Here is a 25,695-nt window from a genome sequence, read left to right as displayed (position 1 = left end):
AGATGTTACTGTACTTTGAGTGAAGTGCTTTATGTCTAAAGCTGAATTGGCCACATATGGAATTTCTTCCTTATTCAATGCTCTGTATCAGTACCTCACACTTGTGGGTTTGGTTTTTTTCATAAAAAAATGACTGTTTTTAAAAAGCCTCCTGTAGATGTCAATTTGGAAGTTCTTACTTTAAAAAAACCCAACAAATTGATGCAATGAATCAAACAAATGATGTGATTTCTAGATTATTAAAAACCAAGTCTAGTATGCTATAAATATCTATCTATTGGGACAGCTGTTGTCATTCAAAAGGTATCAAAATCCTATAGTATTTAGAAAACTAAGGTTAAGGTCAAATATTCCTGACTGCCTTTTTTTCTTTTCTTTCTTTCAAGATTCCATTTAGCTGATGCCAAATGTTTTCTGTAGAAAAAGATAACTTAATTTTCAATTAAGTTCTTAGTAGAGGAAAACAAAAGGTGAATTTTGGAGCTTCTCAGCTGGTGGTCAGAGCACTGCTGTGAGACGTATGAGATACCAGACAGCCATTACATGACTCTGGATTTGTTTCAACTTAGTTTTAAAAAACCTCTGACTATCACAAATTGAACTATCATATCCTGACTCTGCTCTTGACTAAGCCTCATAAATACTGGAGCTGCAAAACCAGTTGTTCTCTTCAGAACTGTTCTCTTCAGCAATGTTATCCACTATGATGGATCACCACTCAAGGGACGCCTTTTATACAATTGATTAGAATTAATTTTGTGTACTTAACTCTCAAAAATGAGTAGATTCATTTAAGTTTTATAGACACTAGATCAGTAAATCAAGAATTACTTCATCAGTGAGACTATGATCAGCTGCCTTGATGTATTTTAAAGCCAACTATAACTACAGAGGAGTAACATGCAAATGATTGCATTCGTGCTCTTCTTTTCTACAAGATATGGAAAAACACTGTAGCACATACTGATTTTGTTAGCAACAGTTGAAATAACTAAAAATTAAGATTTAAGATGAAATACATTTTTCATTTCTTGCTCTTACAGTTATACCAGATTGTAAATCAGTTCACATGCAAATTCATTGCAGAAGTAATTTTCGAAAAATCAAGATTTCCATTTCCTTTCCCTAAATTAATTGCTAAACATTAATCTGAAGATATGCTATCATCCTCTCTACAGAGATGAAAGAGGAAAAACATTGACAGCAGCTCCTAGCAGGAAAATCAGAGAAAGCTTATGCTCTCTGATGGTTGAACTGCTATATATTGCATGATGGTGTGAGCAGTCACAGCTGAGTTCCCAGGCCAGGGAAAGAGGCTGTTCAAAACCTTCCTCTCTGAATGTGGAAAAGCTGTTAGGCTTGGCCTAATTATTTTAGAGGCTTATTAAATAAAGTAACTTTCACTGAAAGTATCACTTGCATTCAATACAAATTTTGCATGAAATCCACTCAGAGCAGCGTTAAATGAATGGGAAAACTAGTTTGCTGTAGACAAGGTCCCCTCAGGCATCTCTTCATGCCCATCCATCCAGAAGACAGATCTGCACCTCTTCCCTTCCCTTAAAGAGGTCGGAGACTAACAGCTACAGCCCTGCCAGATGAAGGCATAGCACAGACTTGACATAAAATCAGATGGAGGCAGAGAAAACTGAACATGGGAATAACTTTAACACCCTTGTTCTCTGAGTTCTTTGTTTTCTCCAGTACTGCTGCCTTTTTGCAGTGCATCTCTCTCCTAATGATTTCTATTTTAAACCAGTCTCTGTGGGGCTTTTCCAGGAAGATGACTCCTGCTGAGAGGAGCAAACTTGAAATAGCTGCAAGCTGTATTATGAATGCTCCCTTTCTACTACTAGTTCCTGATCAATGACTTGTGAACAATCAACAGTGCCAGAATCATGTTAAATTGACTTTTTTCACCCTTGCTTTCCACTACTGAGAAGACAGCTCAAACTCAGAATGCAAAAGTACCTTCTCACTGCCAAGGTAGGCAGCAGGAAGGGGAGAACTGAGGGTGCTACTACACCTCCTTATTTTTCCAAAAAAGGAAAGTAAAAAAATACCAAGTTTCCCACAGATGGCAAGGTACATTCAACTCTCCGGACTCATATTCCAGTACTTTTGTATGATCATTTTTATGAAATTGGGGTTTACAGAAAATGCTTCCAGCATTCCCTGCATGATATACTAGTGATAGCAAGATTGCTTTTTCAAGAACATTAGGGGGCTGGAAGGATGTACTCAGACTTTAGCTTCTGATAATCAATTTCTCTCTCTTTTCACAACAAATACTTCTTTCCTACCTGAACTTGATCTGATGGAGCGGGAAAATATGTTCTCTCCTTAAAACTGGGTAGAAAATCTAGAACTTAACAGTGGTTTGTGACCTTTTTAGAAAGACTACACTGTATGACATAGTCATATTGCTGTTTAATAATGCAGCTCAGGATGTTTCCAACTACTGCATTTTCTTTCCAGCATTAAAAATACAAATGAGAGGAGTTGAATTCCTTTCTAAAACAATAGTGTTTGTGATCTAAACATTGATGAAGGCAACACTGCTGAGTAGCCTAACTCATTTACCTATCTAACTGTGAACGTCAACTCTTATAGTAACAATTATACATTATCTCAAAAGCATCACTTAACAACATTTGAGTATTAAAGAATTTAAAGATCTTAAAAATCTGAAGTATGAAATTATTTGTGAAGTACTGCATTCTTTAAAACATTTATTTGAATATAAATTATGTATTTATAGAGTATATACTTCTGATTCATGTGTTGTGTGGAGCACCAACACTTTATCAATATTTAATGTGTGGTAATGCCTGTGACATCAGAGAAATATGTAGTACAAAGTCACCAATCAACTCATAGCAGATGTACAGAAAATGAGGTTGGTAGGGTCATGATGTCATTTTGTCCATCCCTTGCTCAAAGACAAGATCAGCTCTTAACTTTGAACTCTAATTTACACATGGTAAGCAAATTATGCTTAACATATACCTTACATCTGTGTATTTATGGAAATAATGGGGAAACTAACAATTCAGTCATACCACGATTTAGCTTCTACTAAGGTTTTATTCCCTTAAAGCTGACATTGCAAGAGAAACCACTGGTTAAGAGATGGTGGAAAGGAAAGGGTAGATTGTCAGTGTATTTCAGTGGTAGGGAGGTGCTCACCACACAGTAGGAAGGAAGCAGTGGGAATTCACTGAAAGTTGCAGGGAAAGCTGTTAATTAGGTAATGAGGGGGTGTGTAAGCTTCACTGTTTTAATCTCCTTTTCATTCACACTACTAGGATGAAAGCATCTGTAGGTGCCTAACACAGCTGGACTTTCAGGACTGGCACAGTTGTATAAAGAAAGTAGGCTATCAGTTGAACCAATAGTTTTTGACCTCAAGTGACAAAAAGGTGATTAAAATTCATGGGGCATGAAGAGTTACACTTTTATTCTTCCTACATACATACATATATATAAAAAAATATATAATAACAACCAGAAGTCACGGTCTAAAAGTCATGCTATACAACAAATACTTGTTTGCCAGTAACCACTCCTATATTTGGTTTAATAAAGTTGTTAATGTTTTTTATTTATAAGCTGTTTTTATAGGTTATTTATTTCTAACCAAATGGAGCAATTCCCTTAGATTCATGTGGCTCTGTTTGATGTGGTCTTTTTTAGTGACAACATTTCTAATCACAGCAGGTTTATAAACTATGGCTTATTTTATTTATGTCCCAAGCATAGGAGAACTCATTTAATGGACTTCCTCAACAAACTCTGAAGTATTTCATTTCAATACAGAGCAGCTGAATAATATCCATTTCATTTTATCCTTACAAAAATGTCATAACCTTTCATCTCATCACATGACACATAAAACAAGAAATAAGAATTCAGTACTATCTTGCATACATTTAACAAGTACTGCATCCACATCTATATTGGGCAGTATATCAGTCTCTAAATATTGAGCATTAAATCAACTTTCTCCTCTCCCTCCCCCACTGCAAATGATCCTTATAATGAAATGCATTCTTATAACAACTGCACTGACTGTTAAAAGAGGGATGCATAAGTCAGTATAATTAAACCTTTAAAGGTGCTGTTTCACACAATAAGTAAAATGATACTTGCAACTAAATATAGTTGCAACTAAACAGTTTTTATTCCTTTATTTTTATATTTTTTCTTCCTTGTTCATGGTGTTTGCAATAATCACAATGAAAAGGTGGCTTTAAATTGTGTTTAATAAGTCCTGCAAATATTTGTCTGGGAGATGTCAGGAAGTGTTAGTGAATCTTACAGTTGCCAGCATTGCCTGATGGCTGTGGCAGGGACATGTCCTGTGATCCCATTGAAAGAACTCTCAGAAGATTGGCTTTCATTTTTCTTGTTACTGTGATGCCAGAACTTCTGAGCACATTTATTTACACACTACCTATGAAAGCTGAGAGCTGACATGTTATTCAAGTGGAAGAATGCTGGTGGTGTTCAGAATAGGGGATGAAAACCTCACTTTTCCACATCCCTACCATAATCCACACTGGAGTGGCAGAGATGTACTGGAATACTGGTGAAGGACATAGCAACATACTACAAATAGCAGAAGTCAAATTAGAAAATGCACCGTAAGGACAACCCCATCAGCCCTGTATGGGTAGCTCAGAGAGGATTTATTTGCTCTGGCTTAGCGGAGCCAGGATGCATAAACTTATGCAATGTGGGTCAGAGCTGAGCAGTTTTTGCGATGTTGCCTCCAAGACAAGAAGTGCTTTAAAGACCTGGATATTGAGAAACATATTTCTGAGACCCACCTAAACAGATGTCTCTCTGGCAGCTGGTTCAAGCTAAGCAGTAACAGTATGAAGGTGAAGTTAATAAAACCAGGTAGACTTCTGTTTACTCTGTAAAACTGGGTACCTTGGCACATATTTCTAGAGTGTTATGCAGAATCCTGTGAGCTAAGTCTTCACGAAGCCGGTATGAGCTAATAAGCCCAGGGCTTATTAGCTGAGGCTCTCTGCTGTGAGAAAGCAGCTAAATTGCTTCTGAATCTCAGCTAGCTGGGGAAGCAACCTTCTGCATTTACATAGTGCTGGTCTCAAGCAAAAGCATGTGTGGAATGACCTTAGTTTCTCCACTTTTATAAACTGATAAATTGCCCATCAAAAAAATTAGTTTCTAAATAAAGACCTCCATATCCAAGTTAATACTGAACCAATGTTCCTTTAAATTGCCTCTCATGAAAAGGACTTCCTGTGCTACACATGTAATTATTTGGTAAATTTTCACACACTTGGAGGTCTGAAACTATGTCTCTGTTGGAAAGAAATGTTAGGTTCTTCTGTCTCAGAGAAAGTGATGGATTGATTCCTGTCCCTTATAAAGAGACAACTTTTTAAATTTCAGCACTTTTCTCTCTGGAACAAAACTGGCAAGTTCATAAAGAACCTTCACAGTCTCTCATATTGGCACTTGCGTAAGGAGTACTGATATGTCTTCAGAGTTTTAATCTACTTTTTGTTAAGAGGCTGCCCTAGTAGTGGGCCAGGGTTAACATGGTCCAAACCCTAAAGATATTAGAACAGCAGATACTGTAATTAACTGGTGTTACCTGAACTGCCATTTAATAGCACAGTGTTGGCTTGAGCCTGGGACGTAATGAAGGACAAGTGAGGAATCTTCCAGCAGATATTATGATGCCCTCTGAGTGTTATTTGTGTTCATCTCTTAGACAAATTTCTCGTGATCTGCTCTAAGACATCAGACAGATGTCACATTCACCAGGAAAAATCTTTTTCTTAATGCACTTGCTAACTTGATGCTTTTATTTTCAAATAGTGAAAGAAGGGAGAAAACAATCAAAATTCTTCAAAAAGTAAATAACATCATAACAAGTTATAATATTGTAATACTCAATCAGTGTATTACAGCTTTCTGAATCGTCGAACCTTGAGGTATTTATGTGCACTAACAGTAGTGTACATCCCAGAAAGAAAAATGCTGAAGAACATTACCATATTACTGAAATCACCAGTGACAACACTGTTTCCTGAAAAAGGCCAGTGTTCGTGAGAAAGTAACATCAAGAAAATGTATCTGTGATGATGCTTGAGTAGTGATAGCTATGGCAACTATACTTTTTCACTACTGGTTGAGTAATATTCTGCATTTATATTGTGAACAAAGCCACAGGACAGGTTTACAAGTTTGGATGTATCTTCATTGCAACAATGGAAAAATTGAACACAGGATTCTTTCTTTTTTTTTTGAAAGCTATGACAAGCTTGTGAAAAAGGGTGAGAACAGCAGTAAAATCTGCTTCCCCGTCTGGCCATTTTACATACCATAATTTCAACATTTGTCCTTGGAGGTGTTAAAAGGAATTCCCCCCTAGCAGTACTCCAACAGTTAAGGTAAAGAAGAAAAGTAAAGCTCTTCTAATGCACAGCCATAAGAAGGAGACAAAGATCACAGAATGGCTGTCCTCTGTTTATAATCAAACACCTATTTTAATTTCTACACATAGCCCTAAGTGGCAATATTTCGGAACCATCATTCATTCCCACAGTAACATCCCCTGATATTACAAGCAGTTATGTTGTTGCCATGTAGTACATTATGTGGTTAATTTATGGAAGGAGATAAACATTTAATGAAAGCATCTTTGAATATATGAACGAAATAATATTGCCATTCTATCCCTCATAATGTAAGTTAGCAAATATCTGTTGACACCTATAGAAATAAAAAGCTCTTGGTAAAGAAACATAGAATCATTATAGGGCCAAAAGGAGAAATTCTTTGTATAACTGGATTTGATATAAAAAATTATAAATTTACTGGGGATTCAAAACAGAATAGACAAGGTGGTCATTTTGATAATTTCTCAACTACAACACGTCATCTCTGTCATGAAGTAACCGCACCTGATTTTCATTAGATCCCCCTTGTAAGGGAAAGAAGTTGAGAAGAGAGCCAAAAAATCCTAAACTGTGTCATTGTAAACCACAAAAAGAACATTTGGTAATTGTTTGACATTGTGACAATTTTGTGGCAAATAGTCACTGGATATGCATTTTTATAAGCCTGAATTAATATTGTGTTGTTAAAAAGTCACCTGCAAATATAATGCATCAACACAGGAAAAAGACTATTGCTTGAGTAATAAAGTCTGAAAAAAAGGTTTACAATGTCAATCTAAAAAACCCATGAGGTTTTTATCAAATTTAAAAGGCAGGCCTGAATCCTTGACTGACTTATTAATAATTCTTAAAAATGTTGTCTAACACTTTGTTGAAGGACTTAGTTCCATAGGGCTCCTCAAATTTTATATATCAGTATGTTTTAATCAACAATTTAGACCACTATTAAATGTATGATGGTTATGTCTCTAGTTAGAATGGTAGAAGAAAATAGAGCACATTGCAGAGTTACCTGAATTAGTCAGCTAAAAAGCCAAATGACAAGAAGTGAATTTTAATATCATCAAATTCAAGGAACACATATGGAAATAAACATTTCCTGATTTCACCCGCAGTATAAACGCCTCTGTTTAGAAAGCAGTGATTCACCAAATTTTAGAAGTCATAACGTATTATCACCTCAACCTATCACTGTGTCAAAGAGCACTAACATGAAGATGCAATAAAAATGTTCAAAAAGAGGAATGCCACATAGGAGCAGAAAGATGACCTTCCCTGTGCTAAATAATAACTGTGCTGAGCCAGTGCTGGTATAGCATATCCTGATATGATTAACCCACTTCAAAAGGTGTACGAAAACCCTGAAGAATTCAAAGGAAGACCATAAAAATGACCAAGCCTAAAAAGGAACCCACACAAAATGAAATCTGAAGTGTTCTACTTAGCAAAGGCAGTGTTGAGAGATAAGTAATCACTGCATATAAGTAAATTAAATGAAGATTTTCAACTTTGCTAATGAAAATGCTACATGATCCAAAAGCTGAGTGATGAAGTCAGAAAAATTCAGCCCTACAGGAAGAAGTAATATCCTTGAAGCTAAGTGTTCTGACAGTTTACAGGGGCAGTGATATAACTCATCTGCTCTGCAGTTTCTGAAACAAAGCAATTTTTATGGGTAAGAGATAGAGAGGGAGGAGGAGAATCAGATCAGGTACAGTAGCAGCCCCCGCTAACTTTTCCCTTAACCCAGAAATGACCAGATATGCTCTGAGTTTTATTTTGCTGCCCTTCTCTGCAGCTCTGAGCAATGGATGAACATGGAGATAATCCTCAGAGGGTGTTCTGTGATGCTATAGAGAATCCATTTTCTTGCACAACCTGCTGGCATGTGCTGCTCAGATGGACAGATTTCAGGTCAGAAGGGATTCTGCACGTCAGCAAGAATCTTGGCAGGCTTTTTTTTCATGCCTTCATGTAGATCATCTGCTGGTTGATTTGGGGATACCTAACCTCACCAGTTTGTTACAAGTACAGAAGCTGTGAAGGCTGGTGACATCTCTGTTTCTTGTGTTCGGTTTATGGTGCATAACTGTTAATCTCTATAGGATTTAAACACACTAGTGTAACACAAATTTGCAAAGTTAATAGCCCATGATGTTGACAAGACATGGAGGAATACTGTGAAAAAGTATAGGGAGTAGGACTTAGAAGAAACTAGGCTGGAAGGCTCTGGAGTGCTGCAGGGGTGTCACAATAAACCCAGCACACCCTGCAGCCAAAGCTGTATAAGGGATGGCTTTCCCTGTCCTGTGAGGGTAAAAAGCTGTTCCACAATGCTCCTGGGAGATTACTGGCCCTAAACGTTTCTGTTTCCAATATATTTGAGAAAAAGAATTTAACACCTGGATATGATGACAAATCTTTTGCTTTCAGTTCATTAATCCAGTGCCGAAAGGCAGACTGCTTCAAGTATCTTTGTCTGGGTTTATTCTGATCTTTAGAGCAGCTGTAGCTGGTGAAATGCTTATGCTCATACTAGAACTGATACCCTTGCTAAACACTCCTCATCTTCTTTCCTAAAGGAAAGAAACTTCAGCTTTTCTTCTTGACACAGCAATCTTTCCCCATCATTTCAGTAGCTAATAATTTATCTCTTTGCTTGCATCTAATCTTATCATTGCTCATGTACCCTTACAGAAGGGTATACATCAGACTAAAGCTCTTGGGGTTAGAGGTTGACTTTGCTTTTCAAGGCTGTGATTCACAACTTTCAAATAACACAATATTTTTAGCTTTTCCTAGGCTTATAATAGTGTCTAGTAAAACACCCACATAAAAGAAAATACAAATATAATACGGCTTTCACATCTGAACATTCTGACCTGGCAAACTTACATATCATATGCTTAGTTCTGCCCACAAAAATATTGAACCTTAATTTATTTTGCTTAGATGTTGCAGGCCAAAAATAAATCCTAAAATTATTATAGTTGTGCCCTGATTTCTTAACAATGGTACTTTTTCACATAACTAAATATACTAACTTTTGGAGTTTAGTTCAATACAGTTTAAAAATGCCACTTTCACAAAAGCCTATTTAAACATATTTACACTTGAACTGAGTGAAACATTTTGTTTACTTTCCCTGACTTGTCTTGGAAATATGTAAGTAGAATTTGAGACTGGCGTATTTGCTGATTCTGTTCCCAGTGTATTGATGTTTATCTTACAATATTTCTCCTGGTCTGAGCAAAATATTCCAAACTAGCCAGCCTACAGCAACATACCAAAGGTGATTGCAGATTGTGAAGCTGTTACATTTAATGAAAGTATATGGATTTTATACAACTATCACTGCACACACCAAGTATCATTGTGGGGATGCTGAATTGCAAATGGACTTCAAATCTGTAAGCTCAGATGCTGTGAGCTCCAACAAGTCTCTTACAATACCAGAAATCAAAGGGCATCTGTACTAAAATGCCTCTACCTCTTAGCATCATCAGTGGCTATAACACTCCCAAGATAAAAAGCAGAATAAAGATACAGTGGCTGGCTGCATCTGATGAAACGACTCAGTACATCAATTCAATCTTCATGATGGCTCATAAAACAATATGCACTTTACTACATAAATATTATTTTAGTTCTAATACAAACATAAAAAGAGCCTTTGCAAAGATTTACAGGTTAATACAGGGTATTGCACTTACCAAGATGTGTGTTCATCATTTTTGCACAATATTTGCACATGGCTTCCAAATCGTTCAGCTGTCCCTGCAGGAATGAAATCTGGGCCTCCAATTCTTCCTCCTACAATTAAGAGATTATTAGCATATAACACTCCCAACTTTCTGTAATGCACAGTAAAAGTAGTAAGTTAACCCCTGACATACTTAGACATGTTTTAACTTTTTCTATTCCTTTGTTCTTGGAAATTTTGTCATTTCATGGAAACAGGGTTTTTAATATTTCAGTGTTTATTAATACTACTTTTTTTCCTTCTAAAGAGTTAAATAGAATAGTCTACCTTGACCTCAGAAAGGTTAATGATTCAGAATTCTTTTACAAACCAGCAACCTGTTTTTGCTTGTGCAAACACAGTACCACAGTAATGGCTGAAAAAACTCACCAAATGAGAAAAATTCTAGTTTTTGCCAGAGTAATTTCCACAGCAATTCCTTTGAACCCTTTTTTTACTTCAAGGCATATATTTCATGAAACCTAGTATCACATCTCAAGGATGCATTACTGACATTTATTTTGGCACACTTATTTTCATAACATGTCATCTCTATCTGTATAAAACCTATGCACAGCCAGCTGCACTTTTAAACATCATCTTACATAATATTTAGGTGAAAATTATTTTTAACTCACATACTATAAGGCAGTTACTCTAAATTATTAAGTTATGTTTAAAAAATACGCATCAAAGATTTTAGGGCCCAGGAGAAGCATTAATATCTAGCCACATGCCTGTCTAAGCAATGGGAACTACCTCAGCTAAGAATTCATCTTTGAATGCCTTTGTTTGCTGGTTTAAAAATCCATCTAGTCTTGGCTTTGAAGACCATACTGCAGAAAATTCACACCTTACAAAAAATTCCTTCAAAGCTTAGTCACAAACAGTATTAATCAGGTTTTTGTATGTTTAAGTATGCAATTGAATTCAAGATACTCAGATAAAGCCAAAGTAACTTTTTAGCCTCTTGTTTTTCTCAGGACCTTTGCAGTTCTATCATACCCTTTTTTGATGGAGATCGCTAAGCATTAGAATGTGATTTACTTTTCAAATGAAAAAAAACCAAAACTTATCAGCAAGAACTAAGAGAATGAATCATTCTTGATTTAAAGGTACAAGTGATCTTAACCTCCATCAGAAAACAAGTCAGAGCCAGGCAAACTTCCCACTAACACATCCTATATCGAAAGAGATTAATGAATAAAAAGCACTGTAACCACAGCATTTTGTAATACCCGTGGCAATATCAGTTTTTCCCTACAGACTTTTTCCTCACACCTACAATCTACAGATATTAAACATTTTTCTTCACTATTTATTTATATTATATGCTCTCACCTTTTTCTTCTCAACCTCATACTTTGACCACTTACACTTCAAAGGGATTGATTTTATTTGTCAATTTACAGTTGCTGAAAGAGTGACCTCATTCAAAGCCTGCAGTTCTGTCACAGCCTATACGAGCATATTTAGACTGACATTTCTATTCAAGCGATGTTCCTCCAGAAGACCTTTTTCTAGTACATACAGCTAGAGACTGCAAGAAATAATCTACCATAAACTTTCAATTGCCATTGGCTCTGCAAGTGCAGCTGTAAGATAGGGAAACGTGACAATATTTGAGTATTCTACTATAAAATAACAATCAAATTCTAAAATCATTAGTAAGTACTTGAACCCCAGTTTATCTCCTACAAGTGAATAAAAAAATTTAACTGCTAGTAATAAATATTTCCATGTTTCCCAGACTACGTTTTTTCTTATTCATGAACGAGACTGCAGTAAATTGATCTTAAAATGTTTTTGGACAGCTCAATCCACCCAAGCAGATTCTGAAACTGACCTTCTTGATTGTAAAACAGTACCTCTTCTTTTGGCAAGTGAGACCGGTGCTGAGTAAAAGACTACATCCACCATTCTTCCCACTCACTAGGATCCAACCTGGGGAGCAGAAGTGTTCAGCAGACCTAACATTCACAGAGGAGAGTACTGTGGCCGGGGACTCACAGACAGTACAAGAGGTCTCCTGCCAAGTGGGAAATCTTGCACAAGGCTGAGTGACTGTACCTAGGGTTCCTGACTTATCTGGAATCCTTGGGAAGGGCACCAAGAAGTGCTGGCAGTGGGACGTTCAAATAAGCAAGACAGTGAATTTGGTACTTGACGCATCAGAGACTGGGCTTTTTGCACAAGACAACACCCAAACGGTGATGACTTACTACAAGGCATAACCCTTGCCTCTGCTGTCATCAGCAGTGCTGTGGCAACCTCTGTGCAGAGGACCCTGAGGATGACCTCCCTGAAGTAAGATTTGTTCTGTTGCAGTTGCTGCAGCAGCAGGTGAGGAGTTGCAAGAGGCAGGTGTTTTTTATTGCATCAGGGGTTACTAACAGGTGATCAACAAGATCTTTCAAGGTGTGAAACCTCATGCAACAGACAGGGGTGGTTCAACTGAGGCAAGACACAGTGGGAAGAAGACATACACTTCTGAGAAGGAGGAAACTGGAAGCTTGTGATTTCTGACAGCAGAAAGGCTGACCAGTGGTGCAGAGAGGAAGAACAAGGTCCCTCAGATGAAGAATTGAGGTTGGACATTGTATCAGAGCACTACCAAGAGAAAGTGATGAGTGACAGTCAGTGGCTGGTGACTCTTTTCCAGCCTGACTCATCAACTAGGGAGGTTTCTTGCTTGCATGGAGGCGCAGTTTGTGGTGGTGTGAAAGACTGTTTGGAGTCACCTAATGGTGAAGGGGATAGGAAACCTGGTGTTGTTTCTCTTTAATCCTGTGGCAAAAGGGAGAAGCCTGGATAGCAGCAGATGTATCAGGGAGACTACATATCTGGTGGCATTAGATGGGCTTCAACTATTTTGCTTGTGGCACCCAGTTTGATGAGGACAGACATCTTAAAGAACAGGTCTATCTGGCAAAGAGAGGGAAGAATCTCTTTGTGAACAGATTTGCTAATCTAGCAGGAAGGACTTTGTCCCTGAACAGGGACCTAATCCAGAAATATATGAGGAAGTAGCACATATAGACAAGGTATGCAGAAGGTCTACTTGGCTGAGTGAGGAGATTTTTAATGAACTAAAATGGGAAAAGCACATATGGAGATGGAAATGGTGGAAATGGAGAGCACGTGTGGTAACAATGACAGGAAACAAAGGACAGGCACACAATCATTGTTTGGGCACATGAACAAAACTAGGAAGGACAAAACCCAGCTGGAGCTAAAATTAATAGGGGACATTAAAGGGTAATGAGAAGGAATTTTATAAGTGTGCAGAGCAGCAAAAGGAGATTCAAAGAAAATGCAGGTCTGTTGCTTACTAGGGGAGACAAGACAACAACATGATACAGAAAAGGCTGCAGCACTCAGTACAATTTTTGCCTCTCACTTTTTAGGCCAACTCTGCTCCCAGACCTCTGCATCTACAGTTTGGGAGGGAGAGGAATAGCTGAGGGGGGGAGGAGGGGAGGGGCATAAGTTGGTGAATACTTGAAGAAACAGTATGCAATCAAAGGCAATGGGACCACATGGGATACTCCTATGGGTGCTGAAAAACCTGACCATGTGATTGCAACACCACTGGCTATCACCTATGAAAACCCACTGATATTACAGAACATCCTTGGTGACTGCAGAAAGGTTAATTTTACCTACATATTAAAGAAGAGTGAGGAGGAGTATCTAAGGAACTATATAATGGTTGGCCTCATCTTAGTCCTTGGAAAAATCGTGGAGCATGTCCTCTTGGAATCAATTTTCAATATGTAAAGGACAAGGCAATAATCAACAAAAGTCAACAAGGATTTACCAAGAGCAAATCATGCCTGACCAATCTGGTTGCCTGCTATGATGAAATGACTGGGCATGCAGGTGAAGGGAGAGAAGTGAATGCCATGTATTTTTTCTTTAGTTAGGCTTCTGACACTTGTTTCCAAAAGCATCATCATTTATAATATGATGAAGTATGGGCTGAATGAAAGGATTGTATATGGGCTGAAAACTGTTCAGAACCCCAAGCTTAAAGAACAGAGTCAATATCTTGATGTCCAGTTGGTGTTTGGAAATGAGCAGAGTAACAATGGACTGGTCTTCACCAACAGCCCATATAAGGAGACAGAACGTACAATCAGTAGATTTTCAGATGATGCAAAATTGGGAGGTTTGGTTGCTGTGCTGACTGGTAGAACCTCAATTCACAAACACCAGGAGATGCCTGAAGCCTAGGCAAGAGAAACCTTTTTTGAGGTTCCTGTTTCAGAAATTTCAGTAAGTGCAAAATTCTGCACCTGAGGAGAAAAAAAACTCAACACACCAGTGCAGACGGGGAAGGAACTTACTGTCTCTCAGTTCTGCTGAAAAGGATATGGAGGCTACAGTGGCTGTTGAGCTGTTTACAAACTAATAAAATTCTCTTATCATGAATAATGTAAACAGTTGCACCCAGCTACATTACAAGGAATGTGGTCAGCAGATCCAGGAAAGTCATTACACCCCTCTGCTTCATGCTCTTGAGCCCTCACCTTTAACACTGCTTTTGGCCTGCAGTTCAAGAAGGACATTGAGAAACAGAAGAGGTTTCAGTGGAGGGCTACTATGAAGGCTACAGGTATAGAGGACAAGCTGAGGGAGCTGGGCTTTTTTATTTTGGTGAAAAAGAGCCCAAAGAGGATCTCCTGAGAGCCTGCAACTACATGGAGTGACAAAGATGAGGTAATCAAGCTCTTCCCAGATGATACAGAAGGAACTGTGGCCCAAAACTGCCCCTTGGAAGGTTCAAATTGGTCACTAGGAAAATTTTCTTCATTAGAAGAGCAGTGTAGCACTGGAAGAGGTTATTTATAGAAGCAGTAGTTTCTATTTAAAGTCACTGAACTGTTCTGATGCTAGTGATTGTCCTGCTCCAAGTAGCAGCTTCAGCAGAAGACTCTTCTAATCAACATTTCTAAGACTAGTCTTTTCATAGTACTTTTCTAAAATAGTTCTGTAAAGGTAAGCAGCAAAATCAGAAAGGCCCTCAGAAACAAGGACTTTTTTCAGTATTCTAAAGTCAAATTCTTAGCAGCATTAGATGAAAAAACTCATTTAGAGCCATCACTGTGCAGACAATCTCAATCCTTGTCTAGACAATATATATTGTACTTTCCTCTAAGTGCAAACTTCTGTGTTTCACTCTGCTAAGACAATGAGTAGTCTGGATATCACTTTTATTTTGTGTACAAATAGCAGTGGTGATTTGATCTCCCTCATGCATGAACAGACATCTAAAAATTCATCAAACAGCCCAAACATAAGTCAAGAGAAAACCAGCATGGTCTATGTTCTGTTGAGAAACCGACCTTTCAGCTGATCTGACACAAACAGCACCAGAAACATGCAAACTATGATTCCAACTCATTCAGGCACAGCTCTCAGAAATTAACCAGCTGACCACACTAACTAACCAAAATAAAAAATCAATGTCAGCTTACTGAACAACATATTCTATGAAGCATATAAGCGCAATATTTTCTAATATTTGGAGTTGCATTATGAAGAAGAAAAACAAATCAAGCAGCAAATCAAACAAATTACTGCATCACACATGGGAGACCAAGATGTGCAAACTGACATATACAATCTCACAGAAAACCAATATTTTCTGAAAATTCAGTCCCAGGGTTTTCAAAATACTTTTCTACACCTTCAACCTTGCAGATGATGTAGATAACCTTCCTGATAACCAATAACATTTTGAATTGAACATGAGAATGAAAAGGAAGCAGTTTATTTTTGATGCCACACTGATTTACATTTCACAAAAAACATAAAGCAGGCTAGAATTGATGTCTTCAGTCAAAGCAAGACTCTGAGTGCCTCCGTATACATATCTCCCAACTATTTTCCTGGTTTTCGCAAGACTGAATATGTAAAAAACTTGACTTACATTTATGTTTCTCATATTTGTCTTTTTTCTTATCCCCATTCAGAATTTTGCTTACATTGTTATATTTCCTTTTTTCTTTTGCCATGAAAACTAATTCCTTCATGATTAATTATTTGCCATTTCTTTGCTATTTCTTCTCCCTAGTCTATATGGTTCTGTACTATTCATTTGTCCAAAGCCTGTTCTTCCCTTTTTATTACCTCTCCTTTCATCTATCTTCTCACCTTTACAAAGACAGCTATGGAAATAAATTTTTTATATCCTTCCTTCTCTCCTGAGCTCATAATGAGATCAGCAATGCCTCTACCATGCCCTGTTTTTCATCAAATTTTACTGTTTCAGAAAAACAGCTGTGAATAACTGAAAGCGGTCAGCACATTCAAGAACAGATTACAGAAAGTTTTATACTTTTGACATTGTAATTCTATCCTTTTACAGCTCATTGTTTTACAAGCTGCAATAAGGTTTGTGGATATGGGTAAGGGCACTTGAACTTGGCAACCTACACAAGTGAAGATCTGAAGAAATATAGTTTTAGAAGAAACCACTTTCGGATGTTGGTAGCATTTTACATGTCAAAGAAGATTCAGATGCATGGCATAAATTGCCTTTTTTATGCAATTTTAATGCAAAATTTTATGCAAATTTCCCTTGATAAAAAAAACAGTGGTTACTGTTTCCACTTTGTGAGAATTTATTTAATTTTCTACTCTAAGAATTAAATATAAGATTTAGCCTTATAATCTTAAATCTCTGACAGCTGAATGTTGGTTGACACCCCCATAATTTTTTTATGTTCTATGACAGCCACAGAATAATCTTCAGCATATGCTGACATTTAAACCAGAAACCACTGTTTCTCAGCAATGAATTATATACAGCGGAACTTAACCCAAAATTTTAATTTATTTTATTTACTAATTTATCTATTATTTAACTGTATCACTCATGATCCTCATCAGGATCAAGGACTTGCTCTGCTGAGCGCTGTACAAACAAAAAGAAAAATCCTGCTTCTCTAAAGGACTTCACAGTGTAAGCCAAGAGACAACAGATGGCTGGAGACACACATATGGGGAGGACATGGAAACAATATGGCTATATTAGTCAGTCTTCTAGACATGGCTTCAGCATGAAGCCAAACTGTTGTCGATGAAAAGATGGAATTTTTAAGAGAGTTTTCATAAGGCATTTGCTTTGCAGATGTTTAGAGAAAGTTTCTTCTATGTGGAAGGGGCTACAAAATGATTAGACGAAAGTTCATTAATCACATCACTGTCAGGGGTGGAATGTATATTGTCATTTTTCCACTGAGAATTTTGGTACTTGTAAAATTTTTGCACAAAATGGAATTATTTCAAATATTAATGTACTACTCAGGGAGGACATAAAGAAGTTCAGATACTGCCTTCAGATACTAATTCCTCCAGAAGAAGAGGTTATGTATTGATTTCCTGTGCTGAACTATTACCTACCAATATTTCTATGTCCCTGTGCTAACTGAAGTATCCCCATGCTTAATATATTTCCAAGTATACCTTACTCATGTTTTGTGTTCTTCACATCTTTGCCTGTTTTTTATTATTTTGAATATTCTCTCATAAACTTTAAACATTTTAAGCGCAGTACTTTCAGATAAATCCTATAAAAACATATATTTTGTTCCTTTAGACTGCATACACAGTAAACGTGAGCCATGTTTTTATTTTATACCATTTTAACTCCTGTTCATTGTTTTTTCTCCACCATTTTAACTCAGACTACTTTACCATGATGGTAGGAGGTAGCTTAAGTAGGAACGTTTTTCCTCCCTTTTTTCTTTTCTATTCTTTAAAATTTCTCTTAATTTCACTGTGTAGTGCTAGTAGGTATAGTTGCTCAGATCTCATACTTACTGATAGTTACATACTTATTTCAGTACTTTTCTAGATTAGAACCCTTAAAGCATAAACAGATTCTCTGTCACATTAACAGTAAATTGTGATGTAGTTACCCACCTTAAAGAGGGATAAGGGGAGTACAAAACCTACAGAAGCATACTTTTTGGTTTTAAATCTCTTTTCTCCTCTGTTGTATCATTACTTTGACCTCTTGCCTTCCAATTTTGCTCTCTGGTAGTACTGTATACCTCAAAATACATCAGAGGACATCAGGGTAGGCACAAATGAATTATGCAAAGAGTAATCACAGAAGTCTACATTCCAAATGTAGTGCCGTCAAAGGTAAAACATTTCAGGTATGATGCATCCTCTTCTGCTCAAAGAAGTAAATTCAGAAGAATAATTACCTGTTTTAAAACCTGAAACAGAACTGCCACTGCAGAATCATTAGTGAATGTACGTCTGTGACAGCCCCCTGAACGCGGTGGGGGAAATGGGAGTGAGAAAAAAGTAAGAAAAAATTAAAAGTGAAAGAAAGGTCAACAAAATATCCACTGTGACTCCTAGGAGCCAAGCTAAATCAAGTTATGTATCAACACCACAAAAAAAAAAAAGTATTTGGTTCAGAGGGCTGGGATTGAAAAAAAGTATCAAAAACAAGAAAAGAATTTTATAATACAGATAAAAATGTTCAGCTAGGATGAGACCAAGACAAATTTGGCAATAAATTAAAATGCTAGAAGGCATTCACCTGCAAAGGCACATATTTTTGGGCATTAGTAGAATCCTTACTTCCTCTATGTGCTTTCAGAAACAACACAGTGAGGAATGGCATCTTACAATGCTTGTCCAAGCTATGCACATATAAACAGAACCAACAGATTATTAGTAAAGGATTAAATGAATAAGAATGTCAGCCTTTCTGTACTTAACATCCTGCTCAAGACAGAAAACAAGCCTCAACAAAACTGAAAGGGGCTGCAACTCAGATTCAGAATAACCAATGACCTAGGAACTTTCTTCCAACATCCAAATTTCTACCATTCTAGAGTTAGCATTTGTTGAGGAGACCCACACTTTCTAAATGCAAGAAAAATTATGGTTTTCATACTCTTTAGATTTGAAGATGGATGAAATACATATACATGTGTATTTGATAGCATTATGTATCTGTAGCTTCTCTGAAATGTAAGAAACAGGAATTTTTAATCAACTATTTATCCTCTTCTTCCAAACTAGAATAAAACTGTTTCTCTTTCTTGCCCCCTAGTTTTAGGAGTTTATATGTTTATTTATTATTTATAAATAAACAATATTTATTTATAATCCATTTATAAACTCTACTAAGATTAGTGAATTTGAGGCAAAATATCTCTTTTATTTTATTGATGTATGATTATATCCATTTATTTGATTTATTGTCTCTAAAAACAAAGCTAAAAATATATAGAAATTTGGAAGAAAATGAAAGATGGTGCCTCAGAAGATCTTACCCCATGACAGATACATTTCATTTCAATTAAAATCCTGAAAATAGCTGAAGCTCTGGCTAACAGCTTCTAAACACCAGGTCCTGCTGTTGAATTTCCATCTTAAACAGTTCAAAGTCAATTTGCCAGTGTCACGCTGTTGGAATCAGCTTAGTTTGCCACATTCCACCTTGCCTGGAGATATTAGTGGCAAAGGACCATGGGCTTGGAAGTTTTCCAAAGCAGCTCCCGCTGTCAAACCTATTATTGGAACAGCTTCCAGGTGCACCAGCCTCACTGTTGCAGAGCTAGAAACCAGCAACTGTACTAATGGAGCACGAGCAGGACTTGTTTTCATGTGATCTGGGTGCATTTTACTCTTAAAAATACTCCACTTCTATGCCCACACAATTTTTCCTTACCAGGAAGATGGAGAAGGATAAATATGACTAATGGAGAAAGCTCCTGTCTGGAGACAAAGAAAGGAGGGATGGAAAGAAACCTCTTCCGCAGGCAGACACATGATCTGGGAGACTTACCTACCTGCTGACTGCACAAGTCCACTGCTGGCACTGCACTGTGGGACTGCCACAATAAAACCCATAAAAATCTGCAAAATCCATGGAATGCAAAAGGCTGTGCATAAATGACTGTGGATGGGTAGGCAGTGAACAATTGAGAAAATAGGTAGTAATTCACTTTGTAAGTGAACAGAACAGAACAGAAAGAGCTGTAGGGTACTAGAAATTATCCCTTTGAACAGAAATTCTGATAAAAGGTTTCTCCCAGTGCTGCTGTTGAGATTGTTGGCTGAAGAATATTGGAATATTTCTTCATAAATAATAAAACTGATATATTAATTTAGATGGTGTGACTGCAAGTATTTTGGAAATAGTTATAAATACACACACAGGTGAACAAGAATCCCATTTTCTCCATTACTTTCATTATCACTTCTGACAGGCTTTCTGCCCAGCTGGTACACACACTGCCAGCCTTTAGGACTGCATAAGCCCACTGTGGCAAATGTAAGAGAAATGTGAGCAGGGGAAATAACCTCACCATTTTGTGATTTTCGAGCTCTCTGAAACAACGTGGTAAGTACTGTTGAACGCATACAGATTGGGTATGGATATGGATATGGAATGATTAACACACAGATATTCTGCAATGAATAAAGTTCATGCTCCATGCTTTAATATTACATTACTTAAGTATTTGGTTGAATCTTATTGGAACGGTTGATTAGGTGTGAGGTACTTATGTAATTATGCTTCTTCATTTTGCTGCCTTTCTAATACACACAGTTTGACACACACATGGTCCTTTATGAAGGACTCTCAAAGTACATCCTTTGTTAAACTCATACTCATTTAAAATATTTTTAAGTATCAGTTGCAAAATAGTTTCGCTAAATTTTCCTCTGGTCAGGCTGGATGTATTTGACCTTTTCTATGATTTCTAACATGACTGAGGATGTAGACCAGAGCAGGATCATTTATTTAGTGGTTTTAGAATTTTTGATTACATTGTTCAGAGCTTAAGGAGGGTAAAACTTAACTATAATGATTATGAAGGGACTGTAAACATACACCATTTATACTACATTCTTAAAATAATAGAAGTACAAGTTTTGATGTTTTTATTGGTAATTGTTTGATTTAACAAGACACAGACAAAAATAAGAATCAAGCTATTAAACATATTCCACAATCTATTTCAGTAGGAAAAATATCTTCCAAACACAGAAACCTTTTCTGCTCAAAAAATTCCCAGCTAAAACAATGGCCTGATTTAGAGAGGTGTTTCTCATCCACATCCATTTTTTTGTTGAGAGTTCAGTGCAGGTCTCTCAGTTCTGCACAAAAATGGACAGTAATTTTGTGGTGTCATCTTAAAAGAGCAGGATGAAGAGATGAGATTTCTAGTTAAAAGGAAAAAGGGTCAGCTCAAACTATCAACACAGATCCTCAGATATGTTTTTCTTTGCCACTGGGATGCTGAAACATTAACTTCATGATTACTGTATGGAAAGAGGATACATAGAGTTAAGTCCTGTAGCTGCTGCTGGTAACACTATTGCTGTGAAGTGAAGCATCACACTTCTTGGCTTTTAAGTCACTTTGATCCTTTTGTAAACATTGTTGATGGTCTCCTTCATTCATGATTTTGGTAATTTTTAATTTCTTCCTAACAGTTTTATAGGGCTGCCCAATAATGTTTAAAGTTCTTACTGCCTTCTTTCAAGTGGTATCATTCTAATTTGCTTCTGAGCAGAAGTTACTGGCAAGTATTATTCACCTGCACGTATCTGAATCTTTGGTACCAGAGAAAGATAACAGTTTGCACTGACATTTTTAAAATCTTCCAAATGGCCCCACAGATCTGTTCTGTATACATGTTTATTGCTCGTAATATGACAGAAAAAGCACTGCAGAGCCACTTGGGTTTTTATTCATCTTCTTTTTCTAAGCAATTAACTTCCCGTTTTTATCACAGTACAGTTCATTTTCCCTGAAATGAATCACTCCAAAAAAGATAAGGAGCTTTAGGATTCAAAGCTGCCACTCATGCATACAGCTGTCATTTTACAAAATTATAAGAAACTTGCAAGTATTTCTAATAAACACTATAAAAGGCAACTTATTTTTTCTTGTACTGTTTTCAGCTCTTTCATTTGAGTTACAGGATGTTATGTGAGCCTGAGGAAGGCAACCAAGAAAAGAATCACACTTCCAAAATATCTGAGGTTTTTCTATGAACTCTTTTCATGTGACCTGTCAGCATCCGAAATTTAATACTCTATTCATCTAACCCTAAAATTAGAGCACTGAAGTATTAAATAAATTGCATTTTGCAGGTATCTGAATTGTTCTATCACATCAGAATAAGGAAGACATATGTCCTCCAGTATTAACTGCAGTTAAACATTAAGGCACTAAAGTTTGTTAAACTTAATGGAAGTAAGAATAATTAAGGTCTTTAACTTCAGGCCTAAAAAATCCAACACACTGATCAAAAACTTGGCTGCTGTACACAGATACTAACTTATTCTGGGCACATTTTATGATGTCTAACTAAAAGAGGACATTTCATCATCGCATTTGTATTTCCAAATAAATGTTTGGCATTGGTAAGTATGAGCTGACAAGTATTTTGCTTAAAACATTTTAAAGAGATTTTAATAATAACAGTCAGGGAAAACATAAATGGGAATAAAAACCAACTCCAAGATGTGTACCATGTACAAAATACACGCTCTTTGTCAAAGGAATTTTTGCATGCATAATTTTTTTGGCGTGGTTGTCGAGTATTTATTAGCTCTTTGGGTTTTGTATACCACTTCTCCTTGAGCAGAACTGTCGAGTTTAATGCTTAAAATCAGGTTCCTAAATCAGTAGAGCAGATGCCTGCCTATTTAATTGAAAATAATGGTATACATTAATTTTCTAACCTGTAGGGGTACTTATAACTAACTCCAAATCAGTCAGACTAGCTATGTAAATCACAGACAGTAACAGTTGTTTATACATGCTGGTGGGGACAATAGCATATGTTGTCAAATTTGATTCAATTAAAAAGTCTGTGCAATCAAAACCAGCATGATGCATGACACTTTCGTTCAGGATATTTTTGCTAAGAAATGAGGACTCTGATTGGCCATATTTGTCAATTATTTTAGTAAAGAAAATAAACTGCTTCAGATTTTCCTTAGAAATGTTTCCTTCTTGGAAAATTTTTAACTAGCATATTTTCCAAATGGATAACTTGATTTTTATTAACTTGAAACCCTTTATGTAGAAATTTACTTATAAAAATACAGTTTCTCCAAATCAAAACTTTCTTTTCAGTCAAAACCGTCTTTTCCTGTGGGTTTTTTTTAGTGAAAGTTTTAAAAATGTTTATATTGTTTGGCTCAAAAGTTTCCTCTCTGGCACATCTCTACGCCTGAAAGCTATTTACAGAATATTCAGCCAGAAACTGGGACCAGCCAACCATATTTGCCAGAATCAACCCTCTAAGCAACTTTGCTATTTGTTAAAAAGAGGGGTAGACTGTCTTAAATGGTTGATGGAGATGTAAACAAAACATAATGAGAAATAAATGGACCACAAATGCACCCTATTTCTCAATTCTGTGGAAGAGGAGAGAGCAGTAGGCAGGCTACGAAAGGAAATTTTCAAGGACTTTATTCCAGCAAGACTGACCCAGCCAGAAGATAGCAGGCACTAGAGTGCATTACAGATTCAAAATTTCTGTATTTGTTTATGGCAAGACAGCTCCAGAAACTGCAACTTAAGTTATTCCTGTCAGAAAGCCATAAGGGATACAAAGGGGTAGGGAACCATCTCAGTGCTGAGCACAAAATACTTTTAAACACATTTGGTGGACCTCATGTTAACATAGAGCTGAGTGTCACTCAACAGTAATGTGATAAACACCAGGATGCCATGGGCTGCCAAAACATGATCTGATATTGTGCATTCAGTCCGTAGGCTGTAGACTCATTTCCTTAACTAAATAAGAGGGGACATCTGTTTCTGACAACAGAAGTAAAAAAGTCACTCCACTGATCTTTGCATTTGAGGGGGAAAAATATGTAGAAGAATAAATATAACCCAAATGTTACTACCTTAAGAAGTTGTTAGTATAAGAAACGGACACATTCCTGGAGGCAATGAATCAAGTTAAATATAAATTCTGATCACAACTCTCACAGAGAAAGTCCAACTTCTTGTACTGGCTTTAGGAAAGAAAGAATTTAGACCTGTCACATTCCAGCTTACTCTCTCACAGAATCCCAGAATGGCTGAGGTAGGAAAGGACCACAGAAGCTCATCTTGCCCAACTCCCCTCTCAAGAAGGGCCACCTAACATGGGTGGCTGCTCAGGATTATGTCCAGATGGCTTATGAATATCTCCAAGGATGGAGAATCCACAACCTGCTTGGGGCAACCTGTGCCATTGCTCAGTCACGGAACAAAAAAATGTTTCCTGATGCTCATACAGAGCCTCCTGTGTTTCAGTTTGTGCCCACTGCCTCTGGTCTTGTCACTGGGCACCACTGAGAGCCTGGCTCTGTCCTCCCTTCAACAGGCATTTATGAGATCCCCTCTGAGCCTTCTCTTTTCTAGGCTGAATATTCCCAGCTCTCTCAGCCTGTCCTCGTAGGAGAGATGCTCCAGTCCCTTCACCAGCTTTATAGTCCTTTGCTGGACTTTTTCCAGCATGTCCATGTCTCCCTAGTAATGGGGAGCCCAGCACTGGACACGATACTTCAGGTGTGATCTGTGACAATGACATTCCTGTTCATCCCATGACACAGTTACAGTAATGCCCTCTGGTCTGTGAAAATCACTTTTTTAACTTCTATGTTGAAGAATGTGTTTTTATGTATGTATGGCATTTTCACTTTGCTTGGGAAGGGCATTAATTTCACCTGTTGCACCAACAGTAATTGATTTAAAACCACCTTTTTATAAAGAGATTGATGCATGGCAATATTCCAACAAAGGCGATTTCCCCAATACTTAACAACGCAATCTGTATAATTATTAGATTAAAAATGTAAACCAGTTCAGTTTGCTAAATAAAACAATGATGTGAAACATTATGTTTTCAAGCATTCTGCCTCCAAAAAACAGCTGTAAATGAAGCAACTGTAAGACTGGAGAATTCTGATGCAACTACTGGGATTTCAGGAAGAACTCTGGGGTTTTCTACTCTACACGGAAAACAAGGTATCATGAAATTTACAGGAAAATAAAAACCAAACATTGTCTTGAGCAACAGAGAACAGACTTAAACAAACCTTTTCCTCTCAGATCTACTACAAATTCAATTTTCCTATATTAAAGGTCAGTCAAAAACTGAACTCAAGAAAATAGATTTTGGTAGCCTAAACCCTTTTCTAGCTGTTTAATCATAAAATGCTACATATTACAGTTCAAAGAATTCTTTTGAAAATTTACACCCTTCTTTGTTTATCATGTTTACTAATCCACTGAAAATTATCATAAGGACAACAAATCTGTTACAATGAGTATATTTTTGTCCAAAATTCTTGATGAAAACATTAATATTCTGATTTTGGGAAATTATTTACCTGAAAATCACATTAATCATTAATGGATTTTAATTGAGTATGAATATTATAATGGCAAATTCTCCTGTCTCCTATTGGAGAACTAAGGAGAACTCCAAGTTCTGGCCTGGATAAAAATTG

General features: G+C 36.9%; 1 protein-coding gene across 3 annotated transcripts in view; it reads right to left on the bottom strand.

Annotated features, from left to right (window-relative positions):
* TBC1D5 (TBC1 domain family member 5) overlaps positions 1-25,695 on the bottom strand; it is a 289,772-nt gene that overhangs the window by 14,061 nt on the left and 250,016 nt on the right. For all 3 annotated transcript variants that reach the window (XM_018075719.1, XM_018075718.1, XM_018075720.1), the window contains one exon: positions 10,157-10,256. In XM_018075719.1, coding sequence (XP_017931208.1) covers positions 10,157-10,256 — 100 coding nt within the window. The remainder of the gene's footprint in view (positions 1-10,156; positions 10,257-25,695) is intronic.

Source organism: Manacus vitellinus, unplaced genomic scaffold (assembly GCF_001715985.3).
Source record: "Manacus vitellinus isolate BGI_N305 unplaced genomic scaffold, ASM171598v3 scaffold_3_pilon, whole genome shotgun sequence".
NCBI lineage: Eukaryota > Metazoa > Chordata > Aves > Passeriformes > Pipridae > Manacus > Manacus vitellinus.
The sequence above is the reverse complement of the archived record's forward strand: the minus strand, read 5'-3'. Positions and strand labels throughout refer to the sequence as shown.